The sequence below is a fragment of the Pelmatolapia mariae genome, linkage group LG17, assembly GCF_036321145.2.
Source record: "Pelmatolapia mariae isolate MD_Pm_ZW linkage group LG17, Pm_UMD_F_2, whole genome shotgun sequence".
NCBI classification, from domain to species: Eukaryota; Metazoa; Chordata; class Actinopteri; order Cichliformes; family Cichlidae; genus Pelmatolapia; species Pelmatolapia mariae.
Genome location: NC_086242.1, coordinates 23,761,866 through 23,779,588, shown reverse-complemented (window position 1 = coordinate 23,779,588; position 17,723 = coordinate 23,761,866). Strand labels below are relative to the sequence as shown.

The following is a 17,723-nucleotide window of genomic DNA, read 5'->3' as shown; positions in this document are numbered from 1 at the left end:
ACATCCTCCTCTCTGCCGCTTAATGCTCTCTGGTCGCTATGGTAACGTGTAAATATTTCTTTCAAAATAAGACACAAAACTACAACAAGGGAAAGACCCAGGGAAACCGAGTTACGATAAAAACCCTGAAAACCATAAATTTCACAGCGGAGCCTTAACTCTCGTGGCCCGGTACCAAACGACTCACGGACCGCTGCTGTACAGAACCTGTGATGTCCAGACGGTGTTCCTCTGGTGTTCTGCTGTGAAAACCTTTGGGTTTAGAGATTAACATAGTTGCCATGGTTTTCTCTCTTCTCTTATTTGTTGTGTGTGATCAGGACAATTCTGGAGAAGATGAGCCTGCAGGGAAAAGTCACGCCCTTGCAGGCCAGAAGACATGAGATAACTTTAAAGAATACAAAGTACGTATGTGTGTTATCAAGAAGATAATTCTTAAGAACACAAGTTAATAAATGAGCAATTACTAAGAGTTGTTGTGGTGTTTTTATTTGCCTGCTGTCATTTTTGAATTCCTCTGTCTTTAGGATTGCAAGTATCCAGGCTCAGGAGAGGGGGTCAGTGGGAAGCCCACTGCTGCTACTTGGCCCTGGTTTGCCCTCATGGATGAGGTGATAGGACAGATGCCTTCCATTAAGCCTCTTGACACTCCAGGGCCAAGCACAGCAGTGGGTGACCAAAACGACAGCGATGACGAAGCGAGTCAGCCACCTACGACAGGGAGAAAGAGGAAAAGAGACAGGGATGATGAGCTGCTAGACCTCATCAGAGAGGACATGAGGCAGCAAAGACAGGCTGAGGAGAGGAGAGCAGGGAGAGGATGGACAGACTGTTTTCACTTCTAGAAAGATTAGTTCCCAAATGAGTTATGTATTGAGAAATTTATTTGAATATATTTGTTACATTGTTATATGTGTTGCATTAGTTTAAAGGTTTTATGTTATTAATAAATTGATTCAAACAAACAGTAATTGTCACTGAACTCAATTTGATTTACAGGCATTTTTAACATGTATGAACATAACGCTAACTTTGAACAATATTACTTGGATATTTATTTGATAGCAATAAAGTAAATAACAATAACAATTAAGAATATTTCAAATACACCGTATGTAAAGATGGAAAAACAATATTTTCAGTTGTTCACACAGGATTAACCTGAGTGACCTGTTCCTGGACCGTTTCTTGAACAACTGTAATAGATTACAGGAAGTCTCTGGGAGTGTTGCTGAATCTGCCCGAGCAAGATCAGACATGGATGGGGTGCTGCAACTGAGACGTGCGGTTTGTCTTTTCTGGTTGGCGAGTGGAGAATCACACAGGGTGGTCTGCAAAGAGCTTTAGGATGCTTCCTCCCACTGTCCACTGCATCGTCCATCCACAGGGTTTGCAGGGCTGGCTCAATCAACAGCTGCCACACCTGTTGGGTAGATAACCCGGAATGGGAGGACTGTAAGGTGTTGATTCGGGTTTGCAGCCACCACTCCCCGGAGTGTCGGCCAGAACATTACTCTAGGCCCGGATGGATATTCAGGAAGGAGACAATGAGGACACCGAGGATGGTTTAGACGCTTGTATTGCCTTCACACGGTCAAAGGTAACAGGCTTGTCAGAGGAGCAGGTGTTACATACAAGTTTAGGTGCGCAGGTAGGAGTGTGCATCGGTGTGGAGATGAGCGTGTGTGTGTGTGTGTGTGTGTGTGTGTGTGTGTGTGTGTGTGTGTGTGTGTGTGGTCTCTGAAATGAACAGAAAGAAAATAGTACATCACTGAAATGTTCACAACAGTAACTCAGAGTACATCAACAGAAACACAGGTGGGAAATAAACTAACATCCCCTTTGCTACCATAAGCCATATATTACCCATGTCTCACATATAAACCCACTGAGCTAACCCAGCACACAGTTATCCCCAATCACACGGCAGGAGAGCTAGCCTAGCTCCGCTTAGCACTCGCTAGTGACACAGACAGAAACATAGTCATTTCCCCTCTAACTTCGGTTACAGTCACAAACGCATCTTATCCCCACATCCTCACACATCACAGACTTACGTTGCTCAGTAACGCACACTTCTCACGAAATGACCACTTCTCCGCCGGTAATCAGGAGCGGAAACGCTCATATATCTCACCCACGTATCTCCCTGCCCAAATCCTCTCTCATACAAAGCGGTGGGGTGACCTCTACTGGCCACTCTAAGAAACTACAGGTGAACAACTGAACAGAATAAAACTCACAACTACGGGGCCTTTTGTACAGCCGCCCCCAAATGTATGAAGTACATTTGCTCACAACAAAAGGCAACTTCTCTAATAAAGTCACAGTGATTGTCCTTTGTCTTCGTCCGGGAGGGCAGGCAGTACCACCAGCCTCGCCACAGGTCGGGTGAAGGTCCTGTCTTTCACCTTGACGTCAGCAGACCTGATGTGCCCGTCGGGACTGGGGTGGACCTTGGAGATGCGACCCACGAGCCAGGAAGCGCGAGGCAGCTGAGGATCTACGATCATCACCACCGAACCGGCCGTGACGTCCGCAGGTGATGACTGCCATTTCGGGCGAAGCTGCAGGCTCGGAAGGTACAGCCGGATGAATCGAGACCAGAAGTGGTCAGCCAGCACTTGGGAGTGTTTCCACCTCCGGCGACTCAGGAGCTCTTCTTTAGGGTAAGCCACTTGAGGAAGCGCCCCATCAGGCCGCCCCATCAGAAAGCAGTTGGGGGTCACTGGATCAGGATCACTGATGTCGGACGGGACATAACCTAGTGGTTTGGAGTTCAAGATGCCCTCCACCTCCACAAGGACCGTGCGGAGGACCTCCTCTTGTAGGGGTTGGGATCCTACTGTAGTGTAGAGCGCCGTCTTGACAGATCTAATCTCCCGCTCCCACACTCCCCCAAAATGAGGAGCCGCTGGTGGATTGAAGTGGAAGACGATCTTCTGAGGGGCCAGGAGCTTCTGTAGGTCAGCGGTCATGGCTGCAAAGGCTACTTGGAGTTCCCTTTCTCCCCCACGGAAGTTGGTCCCCTGGTCTGAGTACAGCTCCGCTGGGGTCCCTCTCCTGGCAACGAACCGACGAAGTGCCATTAGGAAGGCATCTGTATCGATGGAGGTTAGGACATCAAGGTGGACCGCTCTGATAGTAAGGCACTTAAAGATGATGCCCCACCTCTTCTCCACTCGACGCCCAATTTTGACCTCAAAGGGTCCGAAACAGTCCACGCCTGCCGAATAAAAGGCAGGTTTGTACAGGCGGAGGCGCGCAACCGGCAGGTCAGCCATCTTGGGAACAGTCGGGCGGGCTTTCCATCTGCGACACTCAAGACAGGTCCTCTGGAAACGCCTAACCGCTTCCCGGCCTCTCAGGATCCAATGAGTGCGCCGAATCTCCGCGAAGACCCTCTCTGGCCCTGGATGACGCAGATGACTGTCGACATCCTGGATGAGCAAGCGGGTGACCGGATGTGTCGGATCCAAAACTAAGGGGTGCGAGTTGGTAAAGGCAAGATCTTCAGAGCGGCGAAGACGTCCACCTACATGGATAACCTCATCTTCACGGTCGAACTCAGGGGACAGCGCAAGGAGACGACTGCTGCGACTGATAGATTTCCCCTGCTTAAGGAGTCGATACTCCTCAGGAAAGCTCTCCTGTTGAGCTTCTCTCAGGACGTGCATCTCCGCTTGAATATAGTCCTGAGCTGATGAAGTTCCACCGCCTTTGGCCGCCCCATGCAACTGCGTAATAGCGCCCAGGTGCCCAGGTGTCATATCCACTGAAGTTCGAGGTGGCGGGGTCAAAGGTGGTAGAAACTCCACAAAAGGTCTCTTTACGGAGCTCAGATGGGCCTGGCGGCTCAGCCAGGGTGCCGCTCGGCTCTGGAGGCCACTGTTCTGGACTTAGGGGCAGGAAAGGAGACCCTTGACTCCATCTGTTGGGTCTGGCCAGTTCCGAAAGGGTCTTCCCACGGGTTATATCATCCGCAAGGTTCTGGGCTGAATCCACATAGCGCCAGGTGTGCGACTGAGTTACTTCCTGGATTTCAGCCACACGGGTGCCGACGAAGACCTTGAAGTGGCATGACTCGGACCTCAACCACGTGAGTACAGTTGTGGAGTCAGACCACAGCAGTATTCTCCCCATGTCCAGAGTGAGCTCATTTCTAAGGAGACGGGAGAGATGAGCTCCGGAGAGGGCCCCACAGAGCTCGAGTCTAGGCATGGAGAGAATGCGTTTAGGGGCAACACGGGAGCGAGCCATCAGGAAGGCCAGATGTGAGCTGCCATCACCTGTCACTGTTCTCATGTAGGCCACTGCGCCATAAGCCTGCTCTGACGCATCACAGAAGATGTGAATCTCTGTCTCACTAACTGACTCCGTGACGTGCTTTGGGAGATAAGGGCGAGGAAGCAGGATTCGTGCAAGGAACGGCAACTCCTCTTCCCAGGTTTTCCACTGCTGCAGTAGTTCTGGCGGAAGCTGCGGGTCATCCCACCCCCTCTGCTGATCCCAAAGGCGCCTCACCAGCATCTTGGCTCGGGTGGTGTATGGTAGGATAAAGCCAAGTGGGTCGTACTGGCTGGCGAGAACCTTATAAATGTTCCGCATAGTGGGGGCGCCATAACTGATTTTGTGGTGTTTGTAACCCAAGGTGTCCGTGGGGAAGTGCCAGCTAAGGCCCAGAGTCGGCTCAGAGGTGTCTGATTTGTCTTGAGTGAGCCAAAGTTCTGCACTTGTGGATCTGAGGTCTTCAGGTAGGTGGCCAATGGTGCTGGGTTCATTACTGGCCCACTGGCGTAGGACAAATCCCGCAGAGGACAGGAGGGCTCTTAGGCCGTCCACTAGGTCCCGGGCTCCCTCAGGGGTTGGCACACTCTGGAGAAGGTTATCCACATAGAAACACCGTCCCACCGAGTGACGTAGTGGATCATCACCCTCAGTGTGATCCCTGGTGTGGCGCTGCAGAGCGAAGGTTGCACAGCATGGGCTGCAGGTAAGTAAGTAAGTAAAATTTTATTTATATAGCACATTTCTAGATAAAAGATCACAAAGTGCTTCACAAGGTATAAAACAGAAGCAGTCCAAAGTTAACAAAATGCAATTCTAAAAAGATGTGTTTTTAGCTGTTTTTTAAAAGTAATCAATGAGTCTGCAGATCTTAAGTTCTGAGGAAGACAGTTCCACAGTCTGGCGGCCACAGTGGCAAAAGCTCTATCACCCTTGGTTTTCAGCCTAGTATGCTGAATAACAAGTAGGCCCTGATCACAAGACCTCAGGGACCTACTAGGGACATAAGGCTGTAACAGTTCAATGATATAGGCTGGTGCTTGTCCTTGAAGAGCTTTAAATGTCAGAACCAGTATCTTAAAATGGACTCTGAATTCAACGGGGAGCCAGTGCAGCTATATAAGCAACGGTGTCACATGAGAGTACTTAGATGTTCTTGTCAGAAGCCTTGCTGCAGCATTTTGGACAATCTGCAGGCGCTCCAGGGAGTTTTTGTTTAGACATGTAAACAGTGAATTACAATAGTCCAATCGTGATGAAATGAATGCATGAATAACAATCTCCAGTTCAGTGTGAGATACTATGGGGCTCAGTTTAGAAATGTTTCTTAGGTTGTACCGAAGGGGAGGACCTGCCATTCATAGACAGCCACAGGTGCCTCAGGGTACAGATCCCGCCACACGAACCGCAGGAGGGAACGGTCTTCGGGAAGAAGGCGAATCTGGTGGAACATACCTTGAATGTCACGACTAATGGCTACAGCATGCTCTCGAAAGCGAAGGAGGACGCCAAGGAGCGATGCACTCAGGGTAGGCCCTGGTAGCAGATATTCGTTGAGGGCTTGACCTTGGAACTGGAACAAACAGTTAAACACAAGGCGATCTTTGCCATTATGGCTAACAAGGTGGTGAGGGATATACCATGACTCATCTGCTTGAGCAACCTCAGAGGGGGGCACTTTCACCACCGAAATCAGCTCTTCGCTCTGAAGGAAGCTTACCAAGGAGTCGAGCCACATGGGAGCCACACTGGAGTTCGACCTCCCCATCCGGGCCTAAAGTCTTCAGCATGCCCACGAGCGACTGGATGTGGAGAGAGAATCGCTCGAATGCGGCTGCATCCCCTTGGCGGATGTCAGGTGAGTCCATGACAGCAGCAATTCTTCTCAGGGCAAGCTGGTGGGGCTGTCCAAGCCGGTCGTTAAGAGCATTCATGGTGTCACTGAAGGGCGTGGCAGAATGGAGGTAAGCGTCCGCTATCAACTTCGCTTCCTCTAGGTGGAGGTGATCTAACAAGACTTGGTACCTGAAGAGCTCTGAACTCTCAGAGGGCAGTAAGTTCTCTAGCGCCATCTTCAGACGAGCGAATTCCCCAGGATCACGACGTGTGAGCTTGGGAATGCTTGGACGAGGCCCCCTGTAGGTCATATCCGGGGCCGCTGCTAAGCCGGAGGGTCTATGCATCTGGGAGGCTGAGAAAGGAGTGGATGGGGACGGAGTCAGAGCTGGCAGTGGTTGCAATGGAGGGGGGTGTGCTCTCGGAGGCGGCGCTGGAGGGTGGGTGGGCCTCGGCTGAGGAGAAGTGAACCTCGGCTTAGATTCAGGTGGGGGGATGATCTGGCCCTCCTGTGCAGTCATAGACTCCCTCTTCAGAGCCTGGAGCTCTTTCATCATCGTGTCGATGCGGTCTGTGACTGGGCTCTGACTGGAGACAGGTTCCTCCTTGAACACAACCGGAGGAGGTGGTGGAGGCCAGTCCTCTTCCTCCTCAGCAGGGGGTGGCTGGAGATGAACAGCAGGGCCTCTGGGCGGTGGACTGAGCTGCAGACTCTCTGCGCGGTCCAGCAGCTGCAGCAAACTAGCATGAATGGCCTGGAAATCAGCTAGCCCGGCTCTCATCTGGTCATGGGACTGCTGAAACAGGAACCTCTCACGTTGCATATCTGCTAACTCTGCCCTCAATGGGGTGACATGCCGTGTGGGCGGTCATCAGGGGTGTCAGACGGAGGATGGTGGGGAGAACGGGTGTCGCCTCCTGTCTCACTTTCTTCCTGGTAACCTGCACCAAGCCCGGAGAAGTCAGTCTCATATGCTCCATAGCAAAGGGGACGACGTACATTACGCCGTGGGCGCGCACCAAGCTCTGTGAAGGTCTGAATATCATCCATCTTGTTAGGGTAGAGGCAGCTTGCATCCGGCTCGAAGGACCACTAATGTTGGGTAGATAACCCGGAATGGGAGGACTGTAAGGTGTTGATTCGGGTTTGCAGCCACCACTCCCCGGAGTGTCGGCCAGAACACTACTCTAGGCCCGGATGGATATTCAGGAAGGAGACAATGAGGACACCGAGGATGGTTTAGACGCTTGTATTGCCTTCACACGGTCAAAGGTAACAAGCTTGTCAGAGGAGCAGGTGTTACATACAAGTTTAGGTGCGCAGGTAGGAGTGTGGGGGGTGCATCGGTGTGGAGATGAGCGTGTGTGTGTGTGTGTGTGTGTGGTCTCTGAAATGAACAGAAAGAAAATAGTACATCACTGAAATGTTCACAACAGTAACTCAGAGTACATCAACAGAAACATAGGCGGGAAATAAACTAACATCCCCTTTGCTACCATAAGCCATATATTACCCACGTCTCACATATAAACCCACTGAGCTAACCCAGCACACAGTTATCCCCAATCACACGGCAGGAGAGCTAGCCTAGCTTAGCTTAGCTTAGCTCCGCTTAGCACTCGCTAGCGACACAGACAGAAACATAGTCATTTCCCCTCTAACTTCGGTTACAGTCACAAACGCATCTTATCCCCACATCCTCACACATCACAGACTTACGTTGCTCAGTAACGCACACTTCTCACGAAATGACCACTTCTCCGCCTGTAATCCAGAGCGGAAACGCTTATATATCTCACCCACGTATCTCCCTGCCCAAATCCTCTCTCATACAAAGCGGTGGGGTGACCTCTACTGGCCACTCTAAGAAACTACAGGTGAACGACTGAACAGAATAAAACTCACAACTACGGGGCCTTTTGTACAACACCACTGAGATGTTTTCAGAAATATGCAAGCAGGAGATGGTGGATACTATATTATTAGTATAATACTTGTAACTCTGTAGCAGACAACAGTTTGATAAAGTGCTATGTAAAAAAACAAACAAAAGATCAGATTCTATACGTTTCAAAGATATTTAGTTTGTATATTTTATATGATACAGTACATGTGTAAGAATGACCGATGTTGTGGCAAAAAATGATCGTCTGCCAAAAACTGATTTCCGGTTTTTGCCCTAAACTGATTGCTCGTATTTAACCTGCCTGCTATGAATAACGTGTTGGTCTATAATACGTGAAACATATGTCAAATGTATCCCTCCTTAATGATATCAAGTCACTTTGAGCCACCAGCAATATTCCTGTAACAAGGTAGAAGCTGCAATCAGTTTTTGGCAGTGACTTTTATATATCCTTTATTTATCCAGTTCACAAACAATCTTGTTGACATTAGAAATTAATTTTTTAAGAGTAATCTGGTCAAGAAGACAGCAGACGGTGCAACAAATATATCAATTGTACCTACATTATAACCAGAGTTATGAAGATACTTGAACAACAAGTTGTCTCTGATGAGCCTAAGGTACAAAACGTGCGGGCGACGACGATAAGGTTTTTCTAGCTCCTCGAGAATTAAAATTAAAACGGAGCGACATTTCTGGGTCCATTTTGAAGTTTTCGCGCTGTGGCGAGAGCGACCGGAAAAAAACGCAAGTAAGGGCGGAGTTTTCTCTCTCTTTTTCTTTCTCTTTTTTTATAGCGCCAAATCACAACAAAAGTCGCCTCAAGGCGCTTTATATTGTACAGTAGATACAGAGAAAAGCCCAACAATCATATGACCCCCTATGAGCAAGCACTTTGGCGACAGTGGGAAGGAAAAACTCCCTTTTAACAGTAAGAAACCTCTGGCAGAACCAGGCTCAGGGAGGGGCGGCCATCTGCTGCGACCGGTTGGGGTGAAAGAAGGAAAACAGGATGAAAGACATGCTGTGGAAGAGAGACAGAGATTAATAACAGATATGATTCGATGCAGAGAGGTCTATTAACACATAGTGAGTGAGAAAGGTGACTGGAAAGGAAAAACTCAATGCATCATGGGAATCCCCGGCAGCCTACGTCTATTGCAGCATAACTAAGGGAGGATTCAGGGTCACCTGGTCCAGCCCTAACTATATGCTTTAGCAAAAAGTAAAGTTTTAAGCCTAATCTTGAAAGTAGAGATAGTGTCTGTCTCCCGAATCCAAACTGGAAGCTGGTTCCACAGAAGAGGGGCCTGAAAACTGAAGGCTCTCCCTCCCATTCTACTTTTAAATACTCTAGGGACAACAAGTAGGCCTGCAGAGCGAGAGCGAAGTGCTCTAATAGGGTGATATGGTACTACAAGGTCATTAAGATAAGATGGGGCCTGATTATTTAAGACCTTGTATGTGAGGAGCAGGATTTTGAATTCAATTCTGGATTTAACAGGAAGCCAATGAAGGGAAGCCAAAACAGGAGAAATATGCTCTCCCTTTCTAGTCCCTGTCAGTACTCTTGCTGCAGCATTTTGGATTAGCTGAAGACTTTTCAGCGAGTTGAAGGCTAGGAGGCTGTCCACAGCCCATCTGTTATGTTGGATACTCATTGTTTGTTCAATAAAGTTTCTATGGAGAAAAAAAGGGAGCTGTCCACAGCCGCTCACTTCCTGACTACCCGTCCGTCTAAGGACACTACCTTGTGACGTATGTAGGTAGTGTCCTTATGAGCATCCTTCCCCTGAATTCAGACACAGCACATATGTTATTATGTTCTTAATTCACTCGAAGTTGGCTTTTATTTTGAAAACCAGTTTCCACATCCCTTCCCGTAATACTTTGAATACACAGGGAACAGAAAACAAACTGGAGGCTGGCTTGACTGCAAGTCTCGAATTGGAGCAGGTGAGTACAGGTTCGAGCACAGCTCTGGTCCTTCATCGCTGCACTGGATCATCACTTACATTTGTGAGCGACAGTGAACGCGTCATTCACAGTGTTTCACTGAAAGAGTTGAAAAAGCTTTCATGCAGGATTTATTTCACCATGTCATCATCCAGTTGTCTGTGCAGCAGTGTACGGCGTGTCTGTGCAGACGTGTTTACACTGCTCGCTCCGTCAAAGGACCACCACGAGAGACGTCGTTACTTCAGTCTGAACTCGTGGTTGTCGTGAACGTTGAGCTTTGTTTAGTTTGTGTGCAAGCGCCATGAACCATAAATTGAAACTCTTTATAAAATGACTGTCACGGTCCATTTTACTGTGTTACCGGTGACAGCACCTGATGCTCCACTCAGAGCTCTGACTTGATGTCATGCTATCGTTTCTGAATGGTGGGATATTCAGAGGCTGTTTCAAACGGCCCCACGCCGTGACGTGGCTGCTGCAGCAACACACAAAAACAGCAGCGCGCTCTACTCACCTCCAGCACTATCAGCGGGACTGCGCTCTTTGATTTTATGCCTGTTCCTTCCAGTGACGCGTGCACACGCAAAGCCAGCTCCAGCTACAATTTCTAGTAGAAGCTCCTCCCACTGACGCTGACATCAGCAGTACCAGTCTTCTAATGAAACTGGGTCCGAACTGGAATCCTCAGTGGAAAAGGGACAACACAGACAGTGGGGGGCTCACCTGTCTCCCACCTGTTGTCACACTAAATGCTGCAGACTGACAGTGGGGGGAGGGGTCTCGTACAGGTGTGTGCAATCACACAGGTCAGGCTGATGAAGGTGAAGCTCAGCAGCGTGAAGCCTGTAAATCTTCTGAAGGTGAACGTGAGACAGACATGCTGCTGCTGGTCGTCTGTGTTCTGTCGGTCCACACAGGTGAGACAAGTCCCCACCACACACACACACACACACTCTGCTGGTTTGTGTTTGTGCAGCCTGATCAGTCGCCTGCTAGTAGGACTGTTTTTGGATTCAGAGTTTACAACTGTTACACCTGAGGGTGTCCTCGAGTGTCCTGAAGACACACCGACTCCAAAAAACGTTTTAAATGTTTTTATGTTTGCTGCGCGTTACAGCTGTTAATGTTTTGTTTGCAGCTGGAGGTTCGACACAGATCCAGAATCAGCGGAACTCCACTGTAAATGAAACTGCGCAGGAAAGCTCGCTGTTCTCCGCACGCTTTGGCTTCACAGGTGATCCACGCGTTAACGACGAGTCCGAGGTTTTTACGTTACACGTGGGAACCCGGTGATATGAAAGATGCTCAGTAAAATGAAAAATAAAAATAAAATGGCCTCATGAAAAGAAAATATGTATAACAAGTTTCTTTTACAAATATTTTTATTTTGTTATCAAATATAGTTATGGGCTTGTAATTGTATTAAAATGGAAATATTTGAGTTTTTGAAGAGGATGGACCATACACATATGATTTAAATATTTAAAAAAAAAAGGTTTTTAAACATAATTTAGAAATGTGACTTTAAAGTATGTAAGTTTGTATTAAAACAGCAACAGTAAAATCCTGTGAAACTCTGCCAGATCTTCACTGTGACAAATAAAAATGTTTCATGTTTTTAAGTTAGTGCTGGAAATATTTTAACTCTTTATTTGTCGTACCATGCTGTCTGTGCTTTTATTTCGAAGTTTCTCCTTAAACCTTATTTATATATTTATGGTCCTTTTTCTGTAACACTGGCGGCTGTTGAACAGTTTCTATCTGAAATAATTAGCTGAGCTCTCTTCTGACCTCTGCTCTTAGACCTCGCCGGGGTGCGCTCCTTCGTGCTGGAGCAGGAGCTGGAAACCCGAATCATCGGGGGTCAGGAGGCCTGGGCTCACTCGTGGCCCTGGCAGGTTTCCCTGCAGCTCGCCTCCATGCCGGCCTGCGGGGGTGCTATCGTCAGCCCGCTGTGGGTCATCTCTGCTGCCCACTGCTTCATAAGGTCAGAAGTCACATTCTCTGCAGTTGGCTTGGTTGTTTCATTTTTTTATTTTATTTTTTTGAATAGTTTAGAATAGTTTGAGATGTTCAGAGAGGGTTCCAGCGTCAGACCTGGTCAGATGGTAGCAGTAGTACATGTAATACATTTAGAGCGTTTTTGGCTCAGAACAACCTTATCTGACACCAGGACAGATCCAGGATCAGGTTTACCACCTCGGTGTTCCACGTGGTAATCTGCAGCACAGGGGTGCCACAGGGCACGGTTCTCTCACCCTTTCTGTTCAGCCTGTATACTTCGGACTTCTGTTACAATTCGGACCACTGCCACCAACAGAAGTTATCAGATGATACAGCCATCAACGGATGCATATCATACAGGAATGATGAGGAATACAGGAGGGTCATCACTGACTTTGTTGGCTGGTGTGAGACCAACGCACTCCAAATCAACGCCAGCAAGACAAAGGAGATGGTCATAGACTTCAGGAGGAAGTAAACCCCTACAACACTGGTTAACATCCAAGGAAAAGACATTGAGATAGTGGACTTTTACAAGTACCTGGTTGTTCACCTCAGCAATAAACTGGACTGGACTACAAATACAGACGTCCTGTATAAGCAGGGCCAGAGTCGACGCCACCTGCTGAGGAGACTGAGGTCCTTCGTAGTCTGCAGGACTCTGTTAAGGACAATCTATGACACTGTGGTAGCATCTGCCTTTTTCTTTGCAGTGGCCTGCTGGGGGAGCGGATGCATGGACAGGCGCAGGACTGACAAACTGGTGCGGAGGTCTAGTTCTGTGCTGGGATGTCCTCTGGAGCCAGTGGGCGAGAGGAGGATCTTAGTAAAGCTGACACCCATCATGAACAACCCACATCACCCTCTGCATGAGTCTGTGAGTGTGCTGAGCAGCTCCTTTAGTCAGAGACTGAAACACCATCACTGCAGGGAGGAGCGCTTTTGCAGATCATTCATCCCAACAGCAGTTAGACTCTATAACTCCTCAATCACAATGTCATGAGTCACTGGAAATTGTGGACATCCACGGTCACACTTCATGCATAATGTACCTTTATATGTATGGATGTATGCAGGTATATGTATATTTAGTGTGTACATGTCTATACTCATATCTATTACTCAGTAATAGTAATGGTAGAATAGTTAAATTTATGTCTTTATTTATGTCACATACTGTGTGTGCTACCGTAGTGTATATAGTGTATTATTTTACTTATTTTGTATTAATTGTATTGTATTTGTATTTTTTGTATTTTTCTTCTGATATCTGTACCTGAGCTGAGGAAATGCACAAATTTCCCTGCCGTGGGATCAATAAAGTCTTGTCTTATCTTATCTTACTGAGTACACGTCAAACTAAGTCAGCTCAGTTTAACTTTATTTATATAGTGTAATAATAACAGTCACCCCGAGGTGTTTTATGTTGTAATGTAAAGACTGTACAATAATACACCGGTACTATAACTAAGTATTATGTCATGACTTGTGTTACAGGCATAGTAAAGCATCCTTGTGGACGGTTCTTGCTGGAAAACATGACCTGGATAAAGCTGAGGAGCCTCAGGAGCAGGTCAGGCGCTGAACTGTAAACTCTGTTTGTCATCAAAAACGTAAGCTGAAGGCTGATCAGTCGAGCAGCATTGCAGACAGCAGTGACTCTGTGTCCAGGGTTTCACTGATGACCCTCTGAAATGTCCGACGGACAGCTTAGAACAAAACTTAAAATGTGGGTCGTACCATCATGTGCTAACACACTGCACAAGGATTTTTGTCACTTTGCAAAAACAGAGGTAGTGACCTAAGATATTCTGCATAGCTTACGATGTTTTAAGGAGAAATAATAATATGATTGGTTTTCACTGTCATTTATTGTTGGGGTGCTGAGGAGCCTCGGTCTGTGGATATCTGGGTGGGATCAGGGTTAGGCTCCAGGCTGTGTTCTCTTGGTTCTTTGGTTCCTCTGAGGCAGCACAGACAATCGTCCTGATGTGAGATGAGAAAATGTTCCCATCTCTCTGCTTAGCTGGTGGGAGTCTCCATGATCTTCATCCATCACAGCTACAACACTCAGTCTAAAGAGAGCGACATCGCTCTGCTGAAGCTGGAGAAACCACTGGAGTTCAACCACTTCGTCAGACCCATCGACATCTGGATGACGCCACTGCCTCTGCTCATGAAGTGCACCATCACTGGCTGGGGCTCCACCCGAGAGAGTGAGGAAATATTTGCTGTACACAGGAAGCTGGGGTTCTTCAGGTGTGATCTGAGCCTTTGTGTTCTTTCTCCATCACCAGATGGCCCTCGAGTCAACAGACTGCAGGAAGTGAACGTGACCATCCTGCCCTCAGATACCTGCAACCAGTACTACCTGGGCAGGATCAGGCCCTCCATGTTTTGTGCTGGGAAGGATGAAGGGGGACTGGATGCCTGTCAGGTACAAGCTAAACATCTGTGCAGCCTGAAAACAAGGAATGTTCAACATGTGGACCAGGAAACCTCAGTCAGCATGAGTCTGGAGAGTATTGAGGAACTCATGTGGTGTCTGTGTTCCTGTTTGTGTGTCAGGGGGATTCTGGAGGTCCTCTGTCCTGCTTCACAGGCACCAGGTATGAGCTGGCAGGTTTGGTGAGTTGGGGGGTGGGTTGTGGTCGAGCCAAAAGACCTGGAGTGTACACCAGAGTGCAGCAGCATGCTCAGTGGATGTCTGACACCATGGGTGAGTTTCAGAGTCCACAACCTTTCTACACCTGCAGCAGGTGGAGTCTGTTCTGATGGACTTCTTCCATTTCCAGGTGATCAGGCTCAAGTGTCTGAAGATGACCTCATAGATGAAGGTAAGCTTTTTCTCTCTTTTTTTTTTTTAATCACACCATCTTTAAACTGCAACAGAAGAACCACCAGTCAGTGTATCAACATGTAGTTCAGGTGTTTCTATTTTGTCCATTCCTGCATGTTGTTTGGGTAACAGAGGAGTGCGGTAAGCAGCAGAGCTCCGGCTGTGATCAGACTCCCGGCCTCGCCGAAATCTCGCTGTCCGTAGACGGCGTGTTGTCCGTGGTGAATGTGACTGAGTCCTGCCCCTTCCTCTGGCCCTGGCAGGTCAGCCTACAGTCTAATGGTCGCCACTACTGCAGCGGCGCTCTGATCCACCCCCACTGGGTCATCACCGCCAAACACTGCGGCGTCAGGTAGTCCTGCTACAATTAATACTGGCTCCAGTACTGCAGTGTAATCTGTCACGTTTCAGCTCTGCTAATGTTCCTACTGACCTCCTCCTCCTGCAGGGCTAAAGAGGATGTGGCAGTTTTGGGGCTTCATGACATCAAGTTCCTGCCAGTTCAAACAATCCTAGTGGACAAAGTCTTTAACCCACCACAGAAAACGGGCTTCCCCCCGAAGTCTGACCTGGCACTGCTTCACCTGAGCGTTGCTGCCAGACTTGGTGAGCCTGAACCTTCAGGAGATTTGACTCTGAGAAGTCTTCACTGTGTCTGAGAAGTCTTCACTGTGCCCTGACTCTGTCTACAGGTTCTGAAGTGTCTCCAGTTTGTGTCCCTGATGAGGATGACGACCTGGATGACACCTGGTCTTGTATCACAGCTGGCTGGGGAGCAACTAAAGCGAAAGGTAACATCCTTATTCCTCCTGCAAGGTAACATCCTCATTCCTCCTGCATAGTGTACAGAACAGGAACAACCAGTGGTTTGGTGTGTGATCAGACTGAGTCATGTGACAGGACTTCAGACCTCTGTATCCTGATCGTACTTTACACTGACCCTTCTTAATTTGGTAGAGGGTGTTGATCCAGACCGGCTGCACCACACTGGGCTCACACTCGTCAACGCAACCTTCTGCAGGCAGAAATGGGGAGGCTTCGTCACTGACTCTCACATCTGTTCACATCCTGCAGGCTCCACATCCTGTATGGTAACTAAACCCGACATCGGTTTGGTGTTCCTTTCAAAGCACAGCTGTCAGGCACAACTTCATCTACTGCACAGAGCAGTGGATACCATTAATGATCAGTGTTGGTGGGAGCTGTTTTGACCACCTGTAAAGCTTTTAATACAGGATGGATGGATATCCATCTATCCATCCATGTAATGTATCAGTGAAACATCTTCTTCCCTTAAAGAATGCATCACTGAACACAAGCTTTGTGAAGAAAGAGAAATGACATCACTGAGGTGCTTTAGGTGATTTCAGCGTTGTGGATTTTCCATTTTAAACATTTATCAGGGAGGATAAACAAGGTTTTATGAGGATTTATACATTTCTCTTATTATCTTTATGGGTTTTAAATCCTATAGCTATTTTGATGATCTGGACACTCCTCATTGTTAGGGACGGTGATCGACTCTAAACCACATGATCTCATGTCCAGTCTGTGGTGCCTCTCTGTAATCATAAGCTGTTCTTTAACTCTTTACAAAAGTTGCTTGGGTTTTACCTTAATCAGTGTTTCTTCCAGAAGGAAATGTTCCAAGTCTGAGGTTCATGAGCCTGTAGCTCCAGCTGGGTCCATAAGTACTTGAACAATAGCATAAATATAAGAACAATTTCTCAAATTTATAAAAATCCCCGTTGACTACTTGCTGTGTTTCCTCCTCGAGATTCTGTGCAGGTCTTTGCTTCAGCACTTTCAGATGCTTTCTGGCTCTCTGCCTTCAGTTTGGTATTTAATGCCAAACTGAGGGTCTAGTTTGCTGCTTCATTATCAATAAATGTTCATCATTCATATTTTGTGTCTTGGCCGTGAAGGTTAGGCCTGCTGAGTATAAAAATGTCTGTACTTCATAAACAGTTACTGTAATATTTTGTTAAACCTCTTGATTTAGAGCTAAAAGTCTTCACTTCAATGTTGATTAACAAAAACATTGTCCAAATATTTATGGATCCAACATGGCTGAAGTGGAAGACCTTCAGCCCTCATCTGGTTATTGGTTGATGTGTGTATGATGATAACCATCAGGAGAAACTGACTCTTTGTCTCGGCAGGGAGACGCTGGAGCACCACTCTTCTGTCAGAAATATGGCACCTACTTCCTGTTTGGTGTTGTCACATGGGGCAGCTGGCACTGCGACTCAGAGAAGCCAGCCATCTTCACCAGAGTGTCAGATTATCAGTCGTGGATCAGAAAGATGATTTTCAAATTCTGACTGAAAATAAACTCTTTAATCAAGCTGACTTTTACTCTTCATTACACATTCAGTCCAGATGTTCCAGTTTTACATCTGGTTGGTTGGTCAGCCATGGTTCCAAGTTTTAAATTAAATTTTTGTTTTTATTATAAATTTCTTCAATCTGTCAGTATCAGTCTGTGGAAGCCAATCATTGATCCTTTCTATAAAAAGGATCAGAAACTTTTTCTTTGACACGTCTTTGCTTTTCTTAAAAACAGTCGCGTCTTTGAGTCTGAATCTGGATTTGATTTTTGAATGCTGATGCGTTGGACTCTGGAGCAGCTTCATAAACCGAGTTACAGATGCTGCATCTGCATCATCCTCCTCTCATGTCAACCACAGGCACAGCAGGAAATGCCTTAAATAACACCCAAAGCAAAAGCTGCAACTTTGTAGAAAAGACTTGTTGTAATAAGGTTCTGGGCTCAAACTCACCAATAAGTCCTTATTAAGTGTTTTAGAGTAATTATAGTAAATACATGTCTATAAATCCATTATTTTCTGCTGTTTCTCCGGGTCCTTCCATAGTCCAAGCAGACTCCC

At 47.3% G+C, this 17,723-nt stretch overlaps 1 protein-coding gene across 2 annotated transcripts; it reads left to right on the top strand.

Annotated features, from left to right (window-relative positions):
- The first annotated feature begins 9,953 nt into the window (after positions 1–9,953).
- On the top strand, positions 9,954–17,179 carry ovch1 (ovochymase 1). 2 transcript variants are annotated; one of them, XM_063501052.1, is made up of 13 exons: positions 9,954–10,906; positions 11,128–11,223; positions 11,793–11,976; positions 13,491–13,566; positions 14,020–14,209; positions 14,291–14,430; positions 14,562–14,712; positions 14,789–14,830; positions 14,965–15,184; positions 15,281–15,438; positions 15,525–15,623; positions 15,790–15,923; positions 16,995–17,179. In XM_063501052.1, exons 1-13 carry the CDS (start codon positions 10,867–10,869, stop codon positions 17,154–17,156), a joined length of 1,692 nt encoding a protein of 563 aa, XP_063357122.1. In that variant the 5' UTR covers positions 9,954–10,866; the 3' UTR covers positions 17,157–17,179. The 2 variants fall into 2 exon arrangements, with proteins under 2 accessions (XP_063357122.1, XP_063357123.1); XM_063501053.1 differs by lacking the exons at positions 9,954–10,906; positions 11,128–11,223; positions 11,793–11,976 and adding an exon at positions 12,753–12,870.
- The last annotated feature ends 544 nt before the right edge of the window (positions 17,180–17,723 follow it).

Bases quoted from the DNA above. Each gene is read 5' to 3' on its own strand.
- ovch1 (XM_063501052.1), top strand. From the start codon at position 10,867: ATGCTGCTGCTGGTCGTCTGTGTTCTGTCGGTCCACACAG. The intron at 14,210-14,290 runs GTGAGGAAATAT...CTCCATCACCAG, and splicing joins CTGGGGCTCCACCCGAGAGA to ATGGCCCTCGAGTCAACAGA. The intron at 15,624-15,789 runs GTAACATCCTTA...TTAATTTGGTAG, and splicing joins GGGAGCAACTAAAGCGAAAG to AGGGTGTTGATCCAGACCGG.